The sequence below is a fragment of the Cydia strobilella genome, chromosome 14 (genome assembly GCF_947568885.1).
Source record: "Cydia strobilella chromosome 14, ilCydStro3.1, whole genome shotgun sequence".
NCBI classification, from domain to species: Eukaryota; Metazoa; Arthropoda; class Insecta; order Lepidoptera; family Tortricidae; genus Cydia; species Cydia strobilella.
Genome location: NC_086054.1, coordinates 8,603,717 through 8,629,414, shown reverse-complemented (window position 1 = coordinate 8,629,414; position 25,698 = coordinate 8,603,717). Strand labels below are relative to the sequence as shown.

Below are 25,698 nucleotides of genomic sequence, written 5' to 3'. Positions count from 1 at the left end.
GTACCCAAAGGGTAAAAACGGGACCCTATTACTAAGACTCCGCTGTCCGTCTGTCCGTCTGTCTGTCTGTCACCAGGCTGTATCTCATGTACCGTGATAGCTAGACAGTTGAAATTTTCACAGATGATGTATTCTGTTGCCACTAGAACACCAAATACTAAAAAGTACGGAACCCTCGGTGCGCGAGATAGAACACACCTCCTTTTGACCGTTGAAGCTAAAAGCAATCGCTGCTTTGTCGATGAAGATAAAAATCGCGCTCATGTATGTGAATGTGAATTATCCACAGAAGTATATGGCCGCATTGACCTTACAGTTGAAAAGGTAACTTGCTTAAAGTAAAATCTATCTATGATCATTTCTAAAACAAAGACAAAATACTCAAGAACAAACTAGAAACTTAAAAGGTTTAAAAAAATATTTATTTTTCAGTTATATTTTTTTATAAATTCTTTCACCATTACACTGATGTGGTTTCAATGATAATTTTCAATTATTAAATAGTAGTCCGTGTCGATGTCCATTCTTGAGGTGGATCTTCTATCTCTCTCCATGTTACGTGGAGCTGTAATATGTTTTAATTATAATATACATACATTGACCACTTAACTTTTTTATATAGAATAAAATTATAAAACTAAAGTGTAATACCTGTTATTTGGCCAGCCTGTATATAATCGTTATCTGAGTACCCACAGCACAGCACAAGCCTTATTGAGCTTCCTGTGGGACTTTAGTCAAATTGTGTAATAATGTAGGTACTGTACACCCAGTTTCAATCTAATTAGAACGTTTCGTAAATCAAATAAAGCAGCATTTAAACGAAATCTGTTAGGCATCTGTCGCGTAAACGGAGGACACTGGTTCGATTCCAGCCCCGGGCACTGGAGACCTTGGTAATTTTTTCCTTTGTATATGATATTTACTTAGTTCATAGTTTGAATAGTAGTGTGACTACTTGTAAAAACACAAATTAAAATATTTTCATAAGAAAGTAATTTAATTTGTTCTTAGAGTAAAGCAGAATTTCTTTTGTTTCATTGCTTTTTCAAACAAAAGAAATTCATCCTCATTTACAATAAAACAAGGTACAAATTAAAATTAGGATAATATTGTATGGTGGGCCTTATTAGTCTATAATACTTACTCTTACTTACCCTGTAAAGCTTCTCTAATAAGTCTTTCTATATAATTGTCCGATTCTTCTGACACTTTCGGTTCATAATATTCACTCCTAGGGACATAATTGTACTTGAAATGTGAACTAGGCTTTCCAAAATATTTTCTCAATGCGACTGGTACGGCGATATGTACAACTGAAAATTGTGGGACGATTTTTATTATGTTATTAGTCTAATATCTGGTGGAAAATAAAAAATGCACGTTTTCTTAGAGATTAGAATAGAAGAGAATTTCATTTAATCAAGTAGGATTTTACAATCTCTTTTGAATCGTCAAAATTACAGTACAACTAAATTAAAAATTAAATAACAGCTAACAAGATACAAAATTCAACAATTAAAATTTACTACCAATACAAGGTCATGTATCATGCATCTTTATCATTAATATACTACTATATGCCTTATGCAATAGACCAGATTTAACGTATTTTTTAAGTCCAGGAAATGGTAAATCCAGTGCCTCTCTTGGTTAGTACTTATCGTAAAACTGTATAGGTACACTGTGGGTACACTGTTCTAGAAAAGATTTCTTCTCTCTCTTAAGTGAGAGAGCGAGATCTAGTTATTGCTATTTTGAGATAAGACCTAGCTAGATCGATTTTTCGCTCCCGAAAACCCATATAGTAAATTTCTCATCGAAATCGTTAGAGCCGTTTTCGAGATCCCCGAAATATATATATATACAAGAATTGCTCGTTTAAAATTATAAGATGTTATCTAAATATATAAAAGAATTTCTCTATAGTTAGGTATTCTTACCATTAGTTTTCGAGATAGGCGAAGCTTCCAAGGGTAGTGCAATCTGAAATTTGAATTAAGAAGCGTTAAAATATATGCCATATTTTAATGATTTAAATATTTGTTCGACTTTTTAATGAATTTTTGTATTGTGTATTGATAGACATTTGTTTATAATCAGTAGTTAAATATTTAATGTAATATTTAACGATTATAATATAATTTGGTATAGATTAGTTTAAAATATTTTGTTATAATTTTAAAAATAAAAAATCTAAAACTGTAATTGATTCCTTAATATTAAATTAACTTAGAATAATAATTAACTTTTTATCTTTCTAATAATTGCTTTCGTTGACACGGTCTCTTTAAATACTGTCTTCAGTTCAGGCGCGATGCGCTTATAATAGTTGCAGGTATATTGTAGGTATAGGTATACTTATATGCGATATACGAAGCTAATAGCAAATGTTCTGGATTAATTACATACTATATCAATGTAATTAACTTTCATTGACATTGCTGTCTATATTTCACACAATGCGTGTGTGTTTTTAAATATTATGTGGATACTAGAAGTATTTGAAACTTACCATGAATGCTACGACGCAAATAGTTAATAGTCCCATATTTCTCTAAACTAAACTTGAATTCACTACCTTTGGATTACACATGAATTTAGTCTTAAATACATTTGAGAAAATTAGTCAATGGCAATTATAAAATACATGAAAGTCATTTCCATGGCGTGTATTGTATAACTACCTCATTAAGTTAAGAATGTTAAAACATATGTACATTTCATTTCATACCTCGAGGTCCGCGAGTTACCCGAATACAAAAAAGGGTGTTATATAAATAACTAGCGACCCGCCCCGGCTTCGCACGGGTAGTTTAACTAATTTACACAAAACCTTTACAAATTATACATATAAACCTTCCTCTTGAATCACTCTATCTATTAAAAACCGCATCAACATCCGTTGCGTAGTTTTAAAGACCTAAGCATACATAGGGATAAACGGACGGACAGACAGCGGAAAGCGACTTTGTTTTATACTTTAATAAAAAAATGCTTATAGGTGAACTAGCGATGAAACAATAATTATTTTGTTATCACTGCACTTGGTAATTGGTCTTTAATGCGTCAACATTAACAAATTTATTAGTTAATTCTCTTTGGTTTTTTGTAAAAAAGAGATCTGCAGCTACACCATTATTAATTAAAGGGGTTACAAAATCTTTGATCGATACAAACTCGAATCAGAAATACCTTAAAATAATCCTGGGGTTTTCAGAAATAAAAAACAAACATCTGAATAAAATGCTCGAGCATAATATGCACTTTACCACACAAAACCGCTGACGTGAGCTCCGGGTACACTGCATTACTTATTTTACACGAAAATTCCGCCAGCCGGTACACTCGGCCGCGGCCATCCGTCACGCCACCTGCTCTTTTATTAAACGTACAGTCGACTACAATTTGCTCCGTAGTAATAGAATTGTGAACGCCTGCGGAGTGTATAATTTTGAAATGCCGGGTTTCTCGTAGGTGGAAGCAAATACTATTTTATTAAGAGAATGTGAACAAGCTTTCCAATTCCTTTCGATTTTGAGGTACTGTTCTCAATTGTATCATTTGTGTCTTACACTAAAAATAAATAAATGTTTGGTTCGTATAAAATACGTCTTGGCGACGTAGTATCATGAAAAGATCATTTATCATAATCGTATCCAAAAACCTAAGTCTATTTCAGTTTCGTAAAATCACCTAAATATAGACCAAAATCTTCCAAATTAGTCCAAAACTAACCTGAATATCTTCGTTCAGGTGCAATTATTATATGAATGTTGCAGTTTTAAGGCAAATTAATTTAATAAATGGAAGAAAAAACTAAGACAACATCAAAAAGAATATTGGCTTGTTACTTCATCATGTTGAAATTGTGAACCATATACCTCGGCCACATACTCGATGAGTGGTATGGGAAGTAGTGAGGGAAGTATGCAGGGCAGTATGGCGGCCGATGACGAGTAGCGCGACCACACTACGTCTCTACTTCCCTCGCTACTTCCCATGCCACTCGTCGGGTATGTGGCCGAGGTAAAAGATGTAGTTCTGGACTACAGTAGGGTGGTTTTATGGTTTATAGGTAATTCGTATCCAACGTTGGCACGACGCACGCCTCGACGCCTTTCACAAACGACGAATTGCCAAACAGGATTCCAGGCTTATTTGTCAAAATGACTTGAAGGAGGGAAGGACATAACTTTTCTCAAAAATATATATGTATACGCTGCTATGTTATACAAGTGTAATATACCCACATAGCACCCATGCCACGCCACTACTTAACTCTCACCTTGTCGAGTCAAATAGACCTCTAGGTATTTTCAAATCGCTCAGCCTCCCTATTAAACCACATTTGTTCCAAAAATTCACTAGTGCCAAATACTTTCGGCCTAGTTTTTTCATCTGAAAGCATGCAGCATTCCACGGAGGTTTATCACCGGACCGTGTTTCGTGGTACACCGTTATGCTGTTAGTGCATTGCGGTGCGGTATTGCGGCTGTGCACCCTATGTGTAGAAGCCTTTGAAAAAACTAGCACACATGTATCGGCTCTGCGTTGATGTGTCAGTCAGTCAGGACATACGCGTATATGTCATATATAAAATATATAAACAACAGGCAGAACATAAAATTCTGAGATATCTGTTATACTTTAAAAAAAAAAAATATATAAAAAGTAAAATACGTTTTTTATTCTTTTCTACTTTATTCATTTTTATTGTTAGAAAGTGCATTGTTTTTTTTTAAATAGATCATTCTTAATTTATCCAAAATGATATATTACATGCCCTAATATGTATAGTTTTAGAGAAAAGTTGCTTCAATTAAAGCGCAGCAGCGTCAAACTTCCCCCCCCCCCCTCCCCCCACTAAATGTGCCGTGGTTCTCGATGGCTCCCGGTCTGAATTCACTCAAGACCACCTAAAAGGATCAACCGTGCCAAGTTGATCAGGCGCTTAGTCACAAAGTGCAGGGTTCCCATACAACGGCGTGCAGTATCAAACCAGCTATGGGGTTCTTCAAAAAACCGGCCAAATGCGAGTCGGACTTGCGCCATCGAGGGTTCCGTACTTTTTAGTATTTGTTGTTATAGCGGCAACAGAAATACATCATCTGAAAATTTCAACTGTCTAGGTCACGGTTCATGAGCTACAGCCTGCTGACAGAGAGACGGACAGACAGACGGATAGACGGACAGACGGACAGCGGAGTCTTAGTAATAGGTTCCCGTTTTTACCCTTTGGGTACGGAACCCTAAAAAGTAGTATATAGGTTTTTAAAGGGTCGGCAACGCGCATGTAACACCCCTGTAGTTGCAGGCGTCCATAGGCTGCGGTGACTGCTTACCATCAGACGGGCCGTATGCTTGTTTGCCACCGACGTGGTAGAAAAAAATACTTGCGCATTGCAATTCGCATTGCGCAAGTGTGAGTTAGTAGTAACAGTAACACATTGAGAAGTCTACACAAAAACTTCTGAGCATGTAAAAGTGCCTCCATTATAGAACTGTCTATATTTCTAGAATCCTGTGAATCAACAATATTTCTGCTATGCGGTAACCAATTATATATTTCGCCGCACGTTAACACGCGATACAGGGTGCCTAGGAAAAATACGGCCCACGCGGGCAGTTAATTCCCAAGCTTCATCACCCTGTAGATTTATAGCAGTCAACCGCTGAAAGATTGTTTGTGTACAGGATGCTTTAGTTTTTATTTCTATGTCGAATAAAAATTTATGGGCGAAAAAATAGGATTTACGATTCGGGAAAGCTGAAGTGTGAACGTACTTTTGAAAATACGTAGTTGTGTGCAATAAAATAGCAGTCAATAGAAAAATGAATATTAGGGGAAAACTATAACTTTAGATCAATTATATTGTATCTTTTTTTATAATTCTTATGCATTACTTAACATTGTTTCAAAATTAACTGTAACCTTTACTTAAAATTATATTGGAAGTATAAAAAAAATATAAGCTCGCCTTTGTACCTGTGGGACTTCTAATTTTGGCATAAATAAATAATCAATCAACAAATAAGAAAGAAAACTAATTATATTTTCTTCTGACAAATCAAAGAACAATATTTTACATCAGTCAGTTTTTGATTAACGAGAAGTACATAATCGGCTTAGCGGCCTGCGTTCGCAGGCGGACGTGAGCCGACCAAAGAGGTTCGCCACATCAGCCCCCCCCCCCAGACCTTTAGGGTCGATAACGTATCGGGAACCAAACCTGACGACCAGAGCGGGTCTTCCTAGGTTCGGCGACGGGAGGAGCAGGGGGAACTATTGCGGGTGCTGTTGTAGCACCGGGAACCGGAAAAGCACTAGAACTACCTGGTTCATCCGACAAGATGTACGCTGGTTTGACTCTATCAATTGAAACAGAAACAGCCTTTCCTGAAATGTCGATTACAAAATATTTATCATTCCTTTCTAAAACAAGGTAAGGACCAACATAAGGGGGCTGTAGCGATTTGCGCACCAGATCTTGCCTCACAAATACATGTGTAACCGTAGACAGATCCTTAAAAATAAAAACTTTTGCAGTACCATGGCGGGCTACGGCAGAAGGCTGCAATTTTCTAATATGTAAACGTAACCTTGCTAAGAAATCTGTATAGTCAGCAAAAGGCAGCGATTATGTGTCATGCAAGCGATACTTGGACAGAATCTCTTCCACTTGTACTGCTAGGCATTCGCAGTGCCTGGAAGGATGATTTATCCGCGTCTACTGCTTAACTCGTTTACGGGGAAGCGCTTAAGCTCCCTGGGGACAAACTAAATATAGTGCCTATGACCGGGAATTATTGTCGATTTACGAATCAGTGAAGTATTTTCGTCACATGATCGAATTGAAACCATTCTTTATCACGTCGGGGTCACCAGTTGTGGGACTTTTTGGTATAAATAAATAATCAATCAACAAATAAGAAAGAAAACTAATTATATTTTCTTCTGACAAATCAAAGAACAATATTTTACATCAGTCAGTTTTGATTAACGAGAAGTACATAATCGGCTTAGCGGCCTGCGTTCGCAGGCGGACGTAAGCCGACCAAAGAGGTTCGCCACATACCTAAATTTATATATGAATTTCATGTTAACAATTTTTGTTTTGTACAATAAAGTGATTTACTACTACTACTACTAATATCATGAAAATTGGCTTTTTGGCTATCTCGCGGAAAAAATATCCTACGAAAAAAATAAAATTTTGTACTGTAATTGTAATTTAGTAGGTACAAATCTTGTCTATTATTTTTAATCAAAGCTTTACATCTAAACCCATGTCATCCAGAAAAAAATAAACTTTTCTATAAGACGATCTTCGTCTCAGTGTGTAGTGGTTCATCATTCGGACTTTTTTGTTGATTTTTGACCAAATACTTCAAGGAAAACTTGCGGGTCTCATTGACCGTAATAGTGTGGGACATAAATCTTCGCACCCTGTATATCCTTGACTCCCGGCCTGTGAACGATGTGTCTTTGGGCCTTTATTTGTCTTTTTGTTGTTTCGCGTTATTTGTGGTTTCCAATGTGTATTTATACATTTTACATGTAGGTAATACTTTTATGGGAAATATAAAGTACTAGCGACCCGCCCCGGCTTCGCACGGATTACAAAAAAACCTTAACAAATTATACAGCTAAACCTTCCTTAAGGATCACTATTGAGTGTATTGATAGGTGAAAATCGCATGAAAATCCGTTCAGTAGTTTTTGAGTTTATCGCAAACATACATACACACAGACAGACGCGGCGGGGGACTTTGTTTTATAAGTTGTAAAGTAAACGGGTCATTTTATATACATTATATTAGATGATTAAGGATCTTGATCTTGAATGTCAGAAATTAAGATGGTTAGTTTTATTTTATTTTATTTTCTTTATTGGGGAAAAAAACAGATACAGGCCAATAAGATTTACAGGCAAAGTTAAAGCAGTACATATAGCCTACATCCTAAGACAATTCCCACTAGGAGATCAGACAGTAGTTTTAGGATAGCATTGTGATCGGAACTAAATACACAGACATACACATAATAACATAGTTGATCATACTAAAAAATATTCCTCATGAGACCAACCACAAAAACGCAAAAATCAATCTAATCGACACCTTGACGGCCTGAAGCAGGCGAAACGTATGGGCAGGGGTATATTTTTTCACGATTTTAATACCGGCCCCAAGGGAAACCTTGTCCAGTATAACCATGTTAATACATTTTTGACGACCCCAAAATAACCCAGTGGAAGTTTACTGGAAAAGTAACGCGTTTTAGTCTATAATATCTGGGAGACCGAGGTTTGCTCGGAAATCATATAAAAACAAAAAAATGCGCGTTTTCCCAGAGATAAAACCTAGCTAGATTGATTTTTCGCCCCCGAATAACCTCATAATAATATATCCTCAGAGATCCCCGAAATATATAAATATACATACAAGAATTGCTTGATGATAAATGAGATGAAAAGTCGGGCCAAAGTAACTCTGCACAGACTTTGCAACAACAATGTTTGGGAGCGGCAAAGTGTGGGACATTAAATTTCTATGGAAGTATAACATTGTTTGTGGCACTAATTCTTTGTCGGTCGGTCGGTTGGTCTAAAGCCGGTTGGTGCAAAGTTAGCTTAAATTCAATCGAATTAATTCACTTATGGCATATTAATATATGATGGTTAATTTAATGAAATCACTGCAGTATTGTGACTTTACTGCGACAAAGCACTAAAACCAGCAGCATGGTTCCAAGCCGTAAATCTCCACTAGGGCAAATTAAAATACCGAAAATGCAAGCCGCATTGCGTTATTGCGCCAGGAATAAATTTCATTAGGGACATCTGTTACCGGGGCCTATGGGACTTGCTTGTACATGTACAGAAGCAGAAGTAGATAAGCCGGGCGGGTGCTCAAAATGACCTACACACGATCTTGTTATCTAAATATAAATAAAACAGTTCAGTGATAGGTATAGAATATTAACTGCAACGGATAGGCTTAACCGTTCAAGATATTCTGAGTAGAATGAGCCCAAGAATGTCCAGATTTTAATGAATCAGGTTTTCAATATTTCAATTACCTAGTGGGCAGCAAAGTAGGCACATTTAACGGTACTTCGGTTTCATATTAAAACGAAATTTGTTTCAATTAATTCTATTTGTTTAAAATAATTGGAATAATTCGTCTTCGGCTATCCAGCCAGTCCATTTTGCTCCAGTTGGTTGAATGGACATCAACTTTTTTTTTACGTTTTCCTTTCAGCAATAATACTTTCAACATAGGTTTTCTACCCCTTCCGGATCTCAGGCTCTTTATAACACGCACGAGATGGGTATCTGTAAAAATAGTATATATTCTATCGTTTCACTTGGGGGGGGGGGTGAGAGTTCCACATTCCCCCCCAAAATTGCACCTCAGGCCCGAGGGACGATACGTAACTGCATTCCCACACGGAAAAAAAAAGGTTTACCTACCGTGTAACTAAGGCAGCTGGTAAGAAGCTACGGGCTGGTTGAAAGGCTTGGCGGCATAAGACTGGTTTGTACAGTCGCCATCAGATATATCGGAGCGGCTAAGGCGCCCACAAATATCTGAACACGCCTTTATTGTTAGGGCGTTAGAGTGCGTGTTCAGATATTGTGAACACATCGGCCGCTCCGATATATCTGATGGCGACTGTACTTATATAATGTTAAGCAGGTAAACATGTAAATTGGCCAAAACTCAGCAACCTTCTACTAGAAAATTTGCGCACAACTTATTTACCAACCGCCTTAGAAAAGTTCTAGACCTATTTCCCAATTTGATTGTACTTATAAATTAATAATTGTTTTTCTTATTCTTGTTTTATGTAATTTTATTTTATATTATTTTCTTTTGTACTTCTGGATATGTGGCAATAAACAATTCTTATTCTTATTAGACCTAGAAATTTATTCTGCGACCATATATGTACGCAAAGTACGACGGGACGAAAATCTGGTCAAAAATGATAAAGCTATGCTAAATAAAACTACCTATTTCAATATTATTTATACCTTGGTAAGTTCTCGTGTCAGAAAAGGAGAAGTGTGATATCGCCTGGAATTGGTAAATTACCATTATTAACGACAAGATTACTGTCGAATATTATCGAAAGAAATTATTGCACCAACTTTAATGTTGGTTAAAACTTGAATTTTTTGAGTTCTCTGAGCCTTAAAAGGCTCTACTTAGTTCCTCGGACTCATATAATTTTCAACTTGTCAGAGACCCGAGCCTTTTGTAGAGTTCTGACTCTTTTTCAGAGAAGTTTTCATATAAAATTCATTGTCAGACTGTATAAATTTTGTCTGAATAAATAAATAAATAAATGAATAACTTTTTGTAGGTTATACTATTATCAACAAAGAAAATAAGCGTTATTGTAGATATGGTGTACACCTAATACATGAATTTTATATGAAAACTTCTCTGAAAAAGACTGAAGGGTATAGAAAAGACTCGGATGTTGACGGAATCTTTATTCGGAGGCTCGATTCCTTTTAATTTTTGCTTAAAAATACTCAATAAAGGACCTGATTCGGGACTTACAATATTCGGAAGTTGTTTGAGCGCAGTCACGTAAAAACGAGTCGCGTTCTTCAAATGTAGAGTCACAAGACTAGAGTCGAGAACCAACACTACTTGCCAGCGCCAATGTATGGCCGCACCATACTCGTACTTGATATGTCAAGTGTCATAGCACTGCGTGTGAACTTAATGTACACTATTCTCTTATACAGTCCGCACATTTTACCATTCTACTAAAATTTCTCCCACTTTTATATATTATCCACTTGCCTTGAAATTTTTGGCAATATTTATGTATTTATTTTAATGGTTACGCCAATTTAGTACTTAAATCTTTTTTAAGAAATATGAATACTCACCAAAATTATGAATACAAAAATCACTGCAATCTTCATTGCGCTTCAAGATAAGACTGAGTGACGCAGCATTGTGATGGACAACATCGATGACAAAGAGACATAACTAAATCCGCGTAACACTCGAAATACACACTTCATTTGGTGTGTTAAGATATAAATTTGAATAAAGGTTAATCAGGACTTGTAACTTTTAAATTAAGCTACGCAGTTTTTGTGCTTGTGTGACAAATCTAATGTCGTGTTCAGTTGACAATTTCTTAATAACATACAAATAAGGTTTAATTATGCTTGGCTTACTCTAAATTAATTATTTACTTGCGTATGTTAAAGCGATAGGGTTATAATTATCGGATTTATAAGGTATAGAGCTATTTCTCTTAAGGCTCTTTCTACTGAGTGCTCTTTTCTTGAAGATTTGAAAGTCGTATGATATTGAAGCCTCAATCCACAATCCATATGTTGAATAAAAACAATTTGGAGGACCGAGTGACCAACTTTGTAATCAATAGTTTATCTAATACTGTTTCTAAAATGGTATAACACATGCTATTTACATCTCTACGATAAAAAATATGGCCTAAATGGTGATTAAATTGCAGTAAGGCTATTAAAAAAGAGAAAAGTTCGATTATCTCGAAAACCACGAAACTATTACTAGACCTATAAGTACATTTTCTGCACCAGCTTAAGTCGGTGGTTAGAAGGTTATCCTGTGTAAGGTGCATTGAGGTAACATTGAATGCGGGATAATTTTGAACATTACAAATATCTACAAAATAGAAGCAGCATTCCATTTATAACTAAATGATATGCTGTTGTGTGAAGTTAGCATATCATTTTGAAAATATCCATAGTATTTGTTTTTACGATAAAAACGCTACAACTATTGCTAAAAAGTATCGAGAAATCTAGAACTATGGTGCATGCTAACATAACTCCAATAAAAACGAGATCTGCTGGATTTTGATATGTCAACTTCGCGGACATATACCTAGTTTGGCAACACTTATAGATGCTGCTACAACGCTTTTGGGTCTAATTGCCAAAAATGTTCAATGTTTGATATTTTTACATTTTCCATTCCTATTTTTATTTTAAATTTCAAATTTTGTAAGGATATGTTCATATTTGGTGAAACGAAAAACGACTCTTGTTCAGGCCCTACATCAAGGTGGCAAATGTGGATCTAATAGGCCCTTTACCAAGGCACATTGCTTAACGTTGCTACAGTAGAAAGTACTTTAAGTTTAGTTAGTACATATTAGATGACGGGTCAACTTTGTTTCAACTATATCTATCTATTTTTCGCAGTCTTAATTTTTTCTTTCATAAGAACCTCTCCCGACAATAACAAACACAACAAAAAAAGAATTAGAGAAATTGGTCTACCCGTTCGCGCGTGATGCCGTGACCAAGGAAAATAGGGATTGATTTTTATTTATACTTATATAGATTTCCAATTTTTTTTATTACCCCACTTTCGAAACTATCCCAATGCACCTTATAAAAAAAATGTTATAAATTATTGAACTAAATTAGAGTGTCAACGCAGGTCTCCCAGCACTTTAAGATGCCTGGGGTGTAGGGCTTTATAATAGTTGGGTCAGTTGTAGTAGTTGTGGTAGTTGTGGTAGTTGTAGTTCTCCTCCTATTCCTTCGCCTATGTTGAAGCCTCCGTGAGACCTGCACACAGATAACATTATATTATTTATTTTATTATAAAATAAAAGCACATATTACAAAATACTTTAATAAATACATAGATAACACCCATATATGAACATATCACTGTATGAAACTGTCCTATAATATTTATTTATTATTTCCTATACTAATTATACGGGTGACCTGCAACTGTAAACGTCCGGCGAAGAGCGAAGGGCAGCAGTAACTTCGGAACACTGGCATGTGCAGAAGTCGAGGTCTACCGGCGCGTTGTCCAGCAGTTGTTGAATTATACTATAACGGACTAGGTAATAGGGGTAACCTCCAACTGTAAGTCCGGCGAAGAGCGGAGGGTAGCAGTTACATCGGAACACTGGCATGTGCAGAAGTAGAGGTAACCGGCGCGTTGTCCAGCAGTTGTTGAATTATACTGTAAGGGACTAGGTAATAGGGGTAACCTCCAACTGTAAGTCCGGCGAAGAGCGAAGGGCAGCAGCTACATCGGAACACTGGCATGTGAAGAGGTCAAGGTATACCGGCGCGTTGTCCAGCAGTTGTTGAATTATACTGTAAGGGACTAGGTAATAGGGGTAACCTCCAACTGTAAGTCCAGCGAAGAGCGAAGGGCAGCAGCTACATCGGAACACTGGCATGTGAAGAGGTCAAGGTATACCGGCGCGTTGTCCAGCAGTTGTTGGATTATACTGTAACGGACTAGGTAATAGAGGTAACCTCCAACTGTAAGTCCGGCGAAGGGCAGCAGTTACATCGGAACAGTGGCATGTGCAGAAATCGAGGACTACCGGCGCGTTGTCCAGCAGTTGTGGGATTATACTGTAACGGACTAGGTAATAGGGGTAACCTCCAACTGTAAGTCCGGCGAAGAGCGAAGAGCAGCAGTTACGTCGGAACACTGGCATGTGCAGAAGTCAAGGTCCACTGGCGCGTTTGGGAGGCAGTTGTTGGACTGTACTGTAACAAAGTGATTAACCGAATACTGGATTTAGTTTTTTCATTTGCTTTAAGAGGGGGCGTAAAACGAGGAAATTAGAAGTATGTATATGTTAAAGATGCCAACCACATCATTATATTCATAAATCCGTGTGCAAAAACCTATTACTTTTTAGAGTTTTGATACCGTCGATCAAATGTTACTCCACGAATCAAATTAACCCCAGTTTACGAGTATCAATTACCATGGGCCTGTTTATCAAAAGCTTGTAGCTTGTAATACAAGTCGAAGTCCCATTTTGACAGCTTTTGTTAGAAAGGGACTTCCACTTGTATGTAATATTATCCGGACTATATGTATATAATTATAAATGCGAAAATAACTCTGTCTGTCTGTTACCTCTTCTTGCTTAAACTGCTGAATCGATTTAAATGAATTTGAAGGACATAGGATAGTTTCTATCAATAATCATCATCATCATCCCATGCAGATGAGTCTTGGAGAGAAGAGAGAGTCGCGGGCAGAAGCTAGTCCTTTTATACCTATATAAACACATACCCCAGTCATTTAGTTTATCCTCCTGACAAATGCAGTACAACAAGTTTACTAATAAAGTAAACAGCTGAAAAGGAAAACATTTTTTGTGAAAAGGACCTGCTATTTGATTTAACTAACTTAGCGGTTTCACTTGCGTTTTTTTAGTCACTCACGCGACATGTTTCGCCCACCCGTCGTGACCGCTACTCACTCGGGCACTGCTAGTGCTTGAAAATGGAGACCTAGGCTCTTTGAAACATGTCGCGCGAGTGACTAAAAATACGTGATTGAAACCGCTAAGTTAGTTAAGTTAATATGTCTCACGATAGTTTAAATTCGATTACTATTTGATTATTAATATGCTTTTATTGCAGACTAACTAAACGTGTTTTGAAAAATCTACGGGTTATCACAGTGGGTTAAAAGTTATATCCGTTTATTTCATCACAAAAAATAACAAAATGGTATTTTTATGTATTCATTTTATTCGTTATATAATAAAAAACCGAAACAAATCATGGCAGAGGTATCCTAAGACCGATTTTTTTTGACCCGGGACGTTTTTACAGTACTTATGTAAGTATGTATGTAACTATGTGTGTACGGGTCAAATCTTGCAAGTTAAATTTGACCGACTTTCCGGTGTCCGATAAAGCTGAAAATTTGATTACATATGTAAGCAATATTACGACAATGCAATATTATGGTACCATCGAGCTGATCTGATGATGGAGACAGGAGGTGGCCATAGGAACTCTGATAAAGCAACGAAACCTAGTTGCGTTTGGGGTTTTGCGAAATGGTCTCGATTAGTATTAGTTGCCTGTGGAAAAAAAATACAGCGATAAAAGCTTGTACCAAAAATTAGATTATTTTTTTTAAAGTGGAAAAATTACTGCCTTGGGTGAGACTTGAACCCACGGCCTCTGGATCGATACTCCAGCGCTCTGCCAACTGAGCCACCAAGACCTCATCCATAGTCAGCAAATCTTCCCACTATATGGGTCTAGGGGACCCTAGCGACATCTACCGTAAGAGTGTTACACTTCTTAAACGGCCACCGGAGTTCCAAGTCATATTGGAAATTCACCAGTTACGATGTGCTACCCATTCTAAATTAATTTTTCCACTTTTAAAAATTATTTCTAAGCTTAATAGCATCGATCGCAGACGTTTCTGCTTGTTAAAAATTAAATTAGATTTTTGCCAAAAACTTATTATATAAACTCGATGTGGACCTAATGGTGTACTGCGGACTACATCATTAGATCAGCTCTATGTTTGCATATCTACTTATTGATGCAAAATACTTGTTGTCTTAAGTACAAACGATTCAATGGGTCAATCGGCAATTATCACTTAGTGTAGGTAACATTATTCATATCACCCCGTACGTACGACGAGATACTTAGCTATTAGTTTATCAGCAAAAAAAATACTATTTTTAAAGCCTTACTATCGCTAAGATAACACTAAAATCTTACCAAAGTATAGAAATGTAGAAAATTCATTTTTATACTGGTGTTTACAATTTGTTGACAGTATAACAAATAAGTTAAAGAGTAATTGTGCTTTTCACTGCCGCAGAGTTAATTGATTTATCACCGATTACTGACTAATTAATATGAGTAATTAGACATTTGATTAGATTGATTGACTTTGAATTTTTAATTCTCAGGACATGGCTGATCTTTGTAAAATTTTCGATTTTTTTTTTTTAAAGTAACCTTTTCTAAGACCGAATTGTTAATATTTCTCAAGGTCAGATTAGTAGTTGGCAAAGATAGATATAACTCCGTAATCGATGGATACAGTCTAAGGAAAAAACGTGCTTCGAAAATCACGAAAATTTGATTCTCGATCAGATGGCGCTACTAGTTTTGGCCTACTCTCGTATAGAGGGCGTTGACTGTTTCGTTTGTTATTTATAATTTTAACGCATACCAGTGAAAGACCATGGGTCAAAATCATATAAAAATAATTAATGCAAATAAAAAAATCATTTATCCATATTTAAATACATTTTAACGCATTTTTATAAATCTTCATTTTTAGTTTTAAAGTATGTCGATAGATGGCAGTGAATTTACAGCGGTTACAAAATTTACTATGACAGTACCGCTCTATCTTAATATATCCTTATTGGTAGTTGGTAATTTACATATTTGTACAGATATAGATGCATAATTGTTTTCCATCCTATTTTCTCGGAAACGTATCTGTATCGTATTTGTCATACTACTTCGGTCAAACTCAGTACTCTTTGTAAAGAGACTGACTGAAATAGCAAGACACGTTCGAACGTTTCCGTAAAAATACGATGGAAAATAATTATGCCCTACATATACAGGGTGGCTAAAAAATAAGTGCATTCCCGTTGCCAGGGAGGTTTTGGGATTATACTGAGCAACTTTTACTATGGGACCAACCACGAAATAGCGAAAAAAAATGACCGTCCCATAGAAAATGAACCAGCCAAAATGTATGAAACAGCCAAAAATTTTTCCTTGATTTCGGGGTTAGTCCCATAGTAAAAGTTGATCAATATAATCCCAAAACCTCCCTGGCAACGGGAATGCACTTATTTTTTAGCCACCGTGTATATGTACTGTCGTATTTGTAGCAATTATAATAACTAAAGATTTTATTTGTGACACAACATACCTATTCGTACCAATCACACACTTTTTATAATTATAATAAAAGTAACTTACAAACTTACAATACCAGCGTCAGTCCTCAATAATTACTAAATATCCAGAAATAACGAATTCGTGAAACCTAAAAATAGAAATTGGGAAATAGAATTTCGGTGTAGTCTATTCCGTGTAAAAAAGCTGAGCTAGAAATTTTAGAGCCGGTATGATTTTCGCTTTGACGATGACGGAGCGAAGGGAAATTGAGTAGTGGCTCACTTACGGCTAACGTGTACGCGCTGTGCAGTGTGCACAGCCCTAGTGCCAATATAGTGTTGTAGGGTTGCCATTATCTGGTTTTAGTATTTATGAAATTTAGAAAGTCAATATTAATATAACTAGTTCGTTGAGCTAACCAAGTTAGTTAGTTCGTTTGTGAATGATATAGGGTGGGCCAGTGATAAATTCTCTTTTCGTATTGACGTCTTTCGTTAAAATGCATTTATCATTGGCCCATCCTATATATAAAAAGAGTAGGTAAGAAATATATGTATAAAACATGGCATTATCTACCCACTTACTTATTTACTTACTTACTTTGTCAATGTAATAAAAGTACACAGAATATTTTTTTACGGACCAGATTATAGGAAATCCTCAATTCTAATTCAAACCTCATTGCCAAATGCCACCTTAAAGTTCTAAAAAATTGGGTGGTAATTTTTTCCTTATATATAATATCATATTATGGTTAAAATGTATTTTTAGCAATTATATTAGCAAACGACGTAACCGCTATATCAGATAATGAATATACTTTGGCAAGCCAACTTTGTCAGTAGACAAAAGGGCGAAATTCCATTTTTTTATGGGAAATCGATTCTTCGCGCCTACATTTTTCAGTTTTAGTGCCTTTTCTACTACTGACAAAGCTGGCTTACTAGAGTAAATATTTATATACTCTCGTATTTACATTTCAATATTTTATAAATATCAAAGTATTATTAACTGTAGCAACCCTACTCATATCAAAAGGAATTCCTAAAAAAATTCGATACCGAATATGCTGCGTTCAAAAAACTTCAACCGGAATTCGACTCGAATCGACATGTCTGTTATCGATGTTACCTTAACGTTATAATTATTTTCAACATTGTAGTAGGTAAGTTACCTTTATTGCAAAAATAAACGAGAATTCATTAGAATGTTTACTATTTTGAAAAAGATGGAGAACTGCAACGTCTAACACATAAATAATATTATCAATACAGCAGCAAAAACAAGCATTAATTAAAACAAACGTACGCTTGAATTACACGACACAATCCAGCGCTGGACACGCTGTTTTTGCTTTATCAAATTACAAGGCCCGAAATCTACAATTTTATTTCCATCTTTTTTTAGAAACAATGTGAGAAAAAGTCATATTTTTCCATGGCTTTATTAAAAGTTGTCAGTATCACGAGTTTGGTTAACAATTGTGAATGATTCTATTGTAGTTGGGTTTCCGCCATATCGCTTATGAGAACGTATTGCGAAGGTTGAACACCTTTTCAGCTTCGGCAGTCACATAGTTCATTATTAATTTAAATATAGGAGATGTATTTGAACATGTAAAATTTATCTTACTGTGACATCACACGCATTGCGTCTTCATTAAGCTTAAGATAAATTATAAACATGTAACAAAGTGAAACGTGGAATGAGTGATTAGTACTTAATGCGCTTCCAATCCACGTTATGGCTGTTCGCCACCGTAACAAAGAATTAGGTAATTTAAGTTCAGAGGGACAAGGACAGTTCATGGACAGGGCGTCACTGAGCAAAATATACTAAATACAGATTATATAAGTAACGAATTACTTTTGTGTCTTGTAGCTATAGTTTGTTTTTTTAGCATTAGAAATTAGGTAAGCGATCTTGACGTGTCTTTTTATTAAAAATCACTTTTAAAAAAATAAGAGCAAATATGTTACAATTATAAATCATATATATACGATCTTTGACATTCTTTTTTTTCATAAGTAACATAAACTAATTTTTAAAACCCGTCTTTCAATATTTTTCGATAAAAAGATTAGAAAAAATGTATGGAGATGACTGATGCAACGAAAAGTAGTGTGATCATTTCCATACATCGGCGTTTTCTACCAATCATAGTCTAGGCCCCCAGAAAAGCATTAATTTCCATTACCTTACACCTACTATTATTAACCACGTCGGGACTTAATCGTGTAAAATGAGTTTTAAATAGCCTAGTGCGCAAAATGTTCAGGTTAATAAACTATACCAAGTGCGGGTTGTTCGAAAAACTCGCGCGCCTATATGTTGATGTCAACTTTCAGTCTTCTCCGAGACCACGCGGACAACTCTGTCCTCGAAACGTGGGAGGTAAATTTAAAACTTATTTTACACGATTAAGTCCCGTCGTTGTAAATAATAATGAGTAAAAATCGTAAAAGTTTAAATCAACCTTATACCTTACAGTAATAACATATACTAATCTATGCTTATACCCACTACACGACGACGTATTACATGCCATTAATGACATGAGCGGATGACAACAAATATTTTGCCAAATATTTTTACGTGCCCCGTTGTGTAAAATATATGCTCGGTACTGCAGGGGACTGTGTCCGTGGAGAAGTTATTTTATCCACTGGTGGCGTTGCACGTTCCAACCGTTTAGCAGTGCCGAAAGATATCCTGACCCCGTTGGAGCGTCACGTCCTCAGTGTATATGTATTCTCGTGCCAGCAAAACAGTCTTTCATTTTTCATGTTCGTTTCAATCATTAAAGAGACGAAGCCCAAAGGGACTCTATTTAATAAACCACCGGCAAAAAGTTCTTTATAAAACCAAGAAAATGATTTGGCGTGTGAATATTAAATTTTGCGGCGGGTGATTTCTACATGTCTTCCATTCTCCTCTATCTTTCGTCACCTCAGCACTCACTCCTTTCTTTCTCATATCCTCCTTCACCCATCGTTTTTTGGATCTACCAATCGTCCATCAACATTCATCCCTAACATTCTTTTGCCTATAGGGCATTCATCCTTTAGATCCTCTAGTACCTAAATGAGTAATATAGATAACACTTCTACTTAAGGCTCGCCACCTTAAAGTAAAGAGTCGTGCAATTATTATGTTAAGCGCTTACGCATTTATGTTTTTTTTTTGGTCAAAATTTAAAAGTGAAATGAGAAGACACCGTCGGTACCGTTTTCGTAGATCATAACATAATAGGCATTATTAACGAAGAAATCTATCTAAACTAAACCTTAAAGTGACTTTTTACTTCCTGTTGGAATTATAGCTGTTTTGTCTATCACGGTTTTTTTTAATACTACGGCGGTGGCAAACAAGCACCACCTGATGTTAAGCAGTCTCCGTGTCCGTCTCCAGAGGAGTTATATGCACGTTGCCGACCCGAACACTCCGCCGACCCGAACACTCCGCACCCTCGTTGCGCTCTGGCAACCTTACTCACTGGCAGGAACACAACACTATGATACACACACACACACACACACACACACTATGGTATGTATTTCATACTAAACCTGCCCTTAACACGACCGTTTCTCTTTAAACCGGATCCTAATTAAAAATACCTTATTTAAGTTGCAGTTCCTTTGCGCGAGACTGCATTTAATAAGGATTAGTCGGCATTAATTCTCCGAGAGGAATTACTTTTCTTTTTGTCTCGTGTTGCAACTTTGAGGAGATTTAGTAAATATGAGAATATAGGTATAGTCTGTTAAAGAGTAAATGTATTTGTAGAGCAGAGCCACTACACACTAGCGTCTCCCGAGCGTCGTCGTCTAGTCAACTCTATGGCTGCTGCTCGACGCAACGTTGGCGCAACTGCACAGCGACAGGCCTATGGAACTCTCCGCGCGAGCTCGGATTTATACCTACGACTCGCGTCCCGCCGGCGGGACTCAAGCTAGCCAGTTGGTTGCCACACGCGCTCACGCACGCACGTCACCGCGCGCTATGCCAAAGAAATGTCATCGTCACGAACAAATAACACAGCTTGTAGTGTGGATGGATGCAGAAACAACAAAACAAATAAAAAATCTAGTTTTTCCTACTTTCGACGGATGAGGAAAAGTAAGTAGACATTCTCAATGTATCTACTGTTATTATTTTTACGATAGTTACAAGCGACGTAGGTACTATTGAATTATTTTAAAGATGTAAGTAATGTTTTTTACGACACATTTATAGCTAGATATCTACCTAATAAACCTAAGTATTTGAAAGAAGCGTCGGCAACCCTAGCGTTGTGCCGGTGCGCGCGGTGAGGGGAGCGGCGCGTTGAAGGTCACTCCATTGTATTTTTGTGTAGGTATCAAAACGGTACGTATTTGCGTTTTCTTTGAGAGATAAATATCTGTTCGTAAGAACTATTATATAATCTGTGACAGCGACAACATTTTCCATAGCTCCGACTAGACGCCGACGCTCAAAAGACGCTAGTGTGGGGTGGCCCTAATGCTTTATCTGCAATAAGGACCTTTTTATCTGAATTTCTATTGGAATTTCATTTCTAACATAAGGATCTTTCTCTGATGGAAAGCCACATCTAAATGATGTCATTTAGTTATCGTCCGTTTTGCTTGCGCCGATACATGTAAGTACTGTAAGCTGCAGAGTTAAGTGACCCCCCCCCCCGCATATAAATTTGTTTGCAGCTTAGGGCCACTTGCACCATTCCACTAACCCGGGGCACTAAGCAATATAATTTCACACTGGGTTAACGGTTTAATAGTTAATTATAGGTCTTTCTCACATAAGGCAACCTAGAAATGGCTAGTTGTCAACTGCGACGCGACCTGTGTTGGCACGTGTAGTGTATTTATATTGGTAACATGGATTTCTTTATGTTCGTATTTGAAAATCAGTTTTTAATACCTACGAGTAAGTAGGTAAAATTTATTAGCTACACACATTCAACGCACGAGTGAAATAAAATAAACACTCATATTAGGTTTATAGTTACATTTAGTAGGTAATTGCTAATTAATTAAGAGGAATTTCCTCCCGCGGACGCTTCGGCTGTGGAATCAGCTCCCTGCCGATGTTTTCCCGAGGGGCTACAGTATGGGGTTCTTCAAAAAACCGGCCAAGTGCGAGTCGGGCTCGCCCATGAAGGGTTCCGTACCATTATGCAAAAAAAACGGCAAAAAATCACGTTTGGTTTATGGGAGCCCCACTTAAATATTTATTTTATTTTGTTTTTAGTATTTGTTGTTATAGCGGCAACAGAAATACATCATCTGTAAAAATTTCAACTGTCTAGCTATCACGGTTCGTGAGATACAGCCTGGTGACAGACGGACAGACAGACAGACAGACAGCGGAGTCTTAGTAATATAGGGTCCCGTTTTTACCCTTTGGGTACGGAACCCTAAAAAGGAGTGTACAGGTTTTTAAAGGGTCTGGTGTTGCAGGCGTCCATAGGCTACGGTGACTGCTTACCATCAGGCGGGCCGTATGCTTGTTTGGTATTAAAAAAAACTGCTTCGGAATTTCGCAAACTAAATCTTAAGTCAATTTGCTGTCAACTGCCTGCCTAGCCTAGGCGACAATCGCTAGATCGCTTCGCCATCGAATCGCTTTGTGTCTCTCTATCAGTGACAGTTGCGTTTCGTTCGCTACGTAGCGCTAGCGATTGGCATGTTGTCTACGGGGCCTGGGCTATAACCGAGAAAATCGAAGTTCGCAAATTGCGGGCATTTTTCTCTGTCACTCTAATTACGCCTATATTGGAGTAAAAGAGAAAGATCCCCGCAATTTGCGAATTTCGGTATTCGCGGTAGCCCCTCTGACGCGCGCGTGCTTTCCGACAAGGTTCACGAATTTGTGTCGCGCACGATAGGCGTTCAAAGGGAATTATTTTGTAAATAGTCTTTTAAATAAAAGAGATGTCGTACTCGTAATCTAGATAACTAACAACAGTTTTATCGCCATTCGACAGACGGAGAGTAAAGAGAAATAATTCGTATTTTTGTGGTTAAAGATTTTTATTGATCTCAAAAGAAATTTACATTTCACTTAATGAGATACATGCACTTATTAATTATACATATTCAATGTCAATTTGGTTTACGCCCGTGAGCAATAGTTTGTTTCTATTTACAATTACATTTTTTAATTTTATAACACTAGACATATAAGTATAATATCAAAATATCAAAAGCTTAAGTCACAGTATAGTGGGTAGAAGTAAGTTAAAATACATACTTAAGGTAAATTCATACGCGCATTTTTAATTCAAATCATCTCCCTTTCTCTGAATTTACAACTTGGAATGCTGCGGACGTTTTTTGGCACGATCCCTAGAAGTTTTAGCGTGTGAATTAAATAGACAGACAGATTTAAATAGAAAGGACGTGGCGAAACTATTAGACAGTCTGATTAAGTAATAGGGCGTACACTTTCATCATCATCATCATCATCATCATGTCAGCCGATAGACGTCCACTGCTGGACATAGGCCTCCCCCAAGGCTCGCCACTCCGACCGATCCTGTGCCGCTCGCAACCACCGAAGTCCCGCGACCTTCACCAGGTCGTCGCTCCATCTCGTTGGAGGCTATACCGGCAGTTCGTCTTCCGGTACGCGGACGCCACTCCAGAACCTTCCGGCCCCACCGGCCATCAGTTCCGCGAGCAATGTGCCCCGCCCACTGCCACTTAAGGTTACACACACACACGTACACTTTAAATAGCCGAAATGTAAAGAAACTATGTTCTGTAGCCATACCACAACTGCCTTAGCAGTGTCATAGTGACATATTCGCTAATGTCTGCGTAGCTTACTTTCTTACTGATTACTAATAAGTAATATGCAAGTACGAGCGTGATGCATAGAAATTAATTTACGCACACGACAGCGAATATGTCAGTGTCTAACTGGTGGTAGCCGTACTAAAGAAAAATCTATTTTCCTTTAAAAAATGTATTATTTTCCTTTACTCGTAAAGCCCGACAAGATTCTATTTGGCCCTGAGATAGTGTCGCTACAAACAGCTTACATAATGGCAATAATGTCCGCACGTCATGTATAGTCAAATTAAATGTCAGTACCGGTCATGTCAATGCTACGTCTGGAATGCTACGCAATTCTTCCTTTTTTATGTAAATACTTTTCTGTATTCAAAATATTTTTTCTTGCATCTTTGGGAATATTTTTTTGGATTTTTTGCGGTAAAATGACTTATAATTACGAAATCTTTTCTTCTTGTTTACATCGGTGTCATTATTTTGGATCTTACACTATTATTTGGAGTATATAATAAATATGTATTTTTTTTAGATTAAGCTCTCTCTTTAACTGAAATCTTAAAAATTAATATATCTTTAAACTTAGTTATTACTTTAAACTTAGTTAAAAGAACGCTCGAAACAAATTTCGGGAAGTATAAAGTGCCATCAAAAATAAACCGACCAGTAACTTTGACTGCGCAGTATCCGGCCATAATTCGGGGGCTTAATAACCGGTTATAACCGGCTATAACTAGACTAGTGATGTACCGTGGTAACAAAGTGGGCACTCGGTAATCCGGTACCTGAAAATATTGCCCTATACCGGATTGTTGGAAATGCCGTATTGATGCAACTGCCGGATTATTGAATTTGTTTGGAAAATAAAAGCTTGGTTTAGAAAATAAATTCTACATTTCAAATGCAACGGATCTGTAATCCAGCGTTCGGCTATGTAAACTGCCGAATTATACTCGTAGAGCGGGTCACCTGGGTCGCCAATTGCCAGATTTATGGGCATGCCGGATTGACGAACACCGGAACACCGAGCGCCTACTTTTTTTTCTTAGTCTATTAGAGGTTACAGGCCAATTCAAACGTACACTGATCTGATATCAGAATGATATCTAAGTAAATGATGTCATTCTGATGTGTTATATAAAGTACAATCCTCGGAGCTTGGTATCATGCCTACGAAGCCGGATGTCTGGGGTTCGAATCCCAGTAAAGGCATTTAATTGTGTATTGAGCAATTGAGCATGCATATACATATGTTCTAGAGTTGTGGTTTTTTTCATTCTGTTGTTGTAGTTATGTATATTGTCACCCGTCACCGTACCTATAGTTCGAGTTACAGATGTGTAAGATTGTACCCAATTTGTTTATTGCTCGAATTGGCACATCACTAATCTGGAATCTGGACGCAGCCGATTCTACCCGGTATGGAATGATTCAGTACTGGAGATACGCGGCCTTTGCCAAAGCCACTTAGCGTAAGTGCACTTTCTGATTTTTTTTTCTGTGGCAAAAGAGTAATCGGGCGGCTTAAGCCGGAATACAGATTAAAGTTTTAGGGTAATTTTCATTTTATTTAAATCTGAAAATCTAAAGTATGGAGGGGTATTTGGGGATTTTGAAATGGGGACAGATTAGAAGATTTTTTTGATGTTTATTTTTGGATTTATGCGTTGATTTTTTTAAGTCTATATTAGTGCGTAGGTTTTTATTAAGATATGTAATTATTAAAACGACATTATGTAGGCAATTATAAGTTGCACAAACTGTATAAGTACTTCTCTAAAGTCATATTCTACTCTTGTCATCAAATCGTGTCAATAATAGAGGCAAACTAAAAAATGTGACGATTTCAGTAAATTGATTGAGATGGCATAAACGGAGATGTGGAAGGTTCTATTGATTGACAATGTCAGTACCTAAAGATAGAATTCTCTTAATAAGGACTTTATACATCGACCCCTTTTCAAGTCACTTTTATTCTTTATTCTTTATTCTTTATTCAAACAAACACAAGTATAAGTTTACAGCTACCTATGCCAAGACACTTATACTGTTAATACATAGTCAGTATCATAAACATGTATACATTTTTCGAACTACGAGTATCTCTAGGAACTTAAATTAAACATACATACTACAAAGTTACATAGGTAGTTTAAAAAAATCCTGACACTACTTTGTAAGGACGGCCACTTGTC

At 36.9% G+C, this 25,698-nt stretch overlaps 2 protein-coding genes and 1 long non-coding RNA gene across 3 annotated transcripts; all 3 read right to left on the bottom strand.

The window, feature by feature from the left end:
* Window positions 1–437: 437 nt before the first annotated feature.
* Window positions 438–2,614, bottom strand: LOC134747131 (uncharacterized). The gene is made up of 4 exons (XM_063681711.1): window positions 2,516–2,614; window positions 1,944–1,986; window positions 1,158–1,316; window positions 438–565 (listed from the first exon to the last, which is right to left on the bottom strand). The coding sequence occupies exons 1-4, from the start codon at window positions 2,549–2,551 to the stop codon at window positions 477–479; spliced, it is 327 nt and encodes a 108-aa protein (XP_063537781.1). The 5' UTR covers window positions 2,552–2,614; the 3' UTR covers window positions 438–476.
* Window positions 2,615–9,143: 6,529 nt separating this feature from the next.
* On the bottom strand, window positions 9,144–11,264 carry LOC134747486 (uncharacterized). The gene is made up of 3 exons (XR_010128331.1): window positions 10,917–11,264; window positions 10,044–10,086; window positions 9,144–9,341 (listed from the first exon to the last, which is right to left on the bottom strand). It is a non-coding gene; the product is annotated as an uncharacterized LOC134747486 (long non-coding RNA).
* Window positions 11,265–12,446: 1,182 nt separating this feature from the next.
* On the bottom strand, window positions 12,447–15,671 carry LOC134747391 (uncharacterized). Its single transcript, XM_063682016.1, has 4 exons — window positions 15,555–15,671; window positions 14,092–14,155; window positions 13,444–13,553; window positions 12,447–12,599 (listed from the first exon to the last, which is right to left on the bottom strand). The coding sequence occupies exons 1-4, from the start codon at window positions 15,579–15,581 to the stop codon at window positions 12,447–12,449; spliced, it is 354 nt and encodes a 117-aa protein (XP_063538086.1). The 5' UTR covers window positions 15,582–15,671.
* Between the last annotated feature and the right edge of the window lie 10,027 nt (window positions 15,672–25,698).

Excerpts from the sequence above, each read along its gene's own strand:
- LOC134747131 (XM_063681711.1), bottom strand. The coding sequence starts at position 2,551 with ATGGGACTATTAACTATTTGCGTCGTAGCATTCATG. Across the intron at positions 1,987-2,515 it reads TTTGCGTCGTAGCATTCATG|ATTGCACTACCCTTGGAAGC; the intron begins GTAAGTTTCAAA and ends TTCAAATTTCAG. Across the intron at positions 1,317-1,943 it reads GCCTATCTCGAAAACTAATG|TTGTACATATCGCCGTACCA; the intron begins GTAAGAATACCT and ends CACAATTTTCAG.
- LOC134747391 (XM_063682016.1), bottom strand. The coding sequence starts at position 15,581 with ATGAATTTTCTACATTTCTATACTTTG. Across the intron at positions 14,156-15,554 it reads TTCTACATTTCTATACTTTG|CTGTTTACTTTATTAGTAAA; the intron begins GTAAGATTTTAG and ends TTTCCTTTTCAG. Across the intron at positions 13,554-14,091 it reads GGATAAACTAAATGACTGGG|TACAGTCCAACAACTGCCTC; the intron begins GTATGTGTTTAT and ends ACTTTGTTACAG.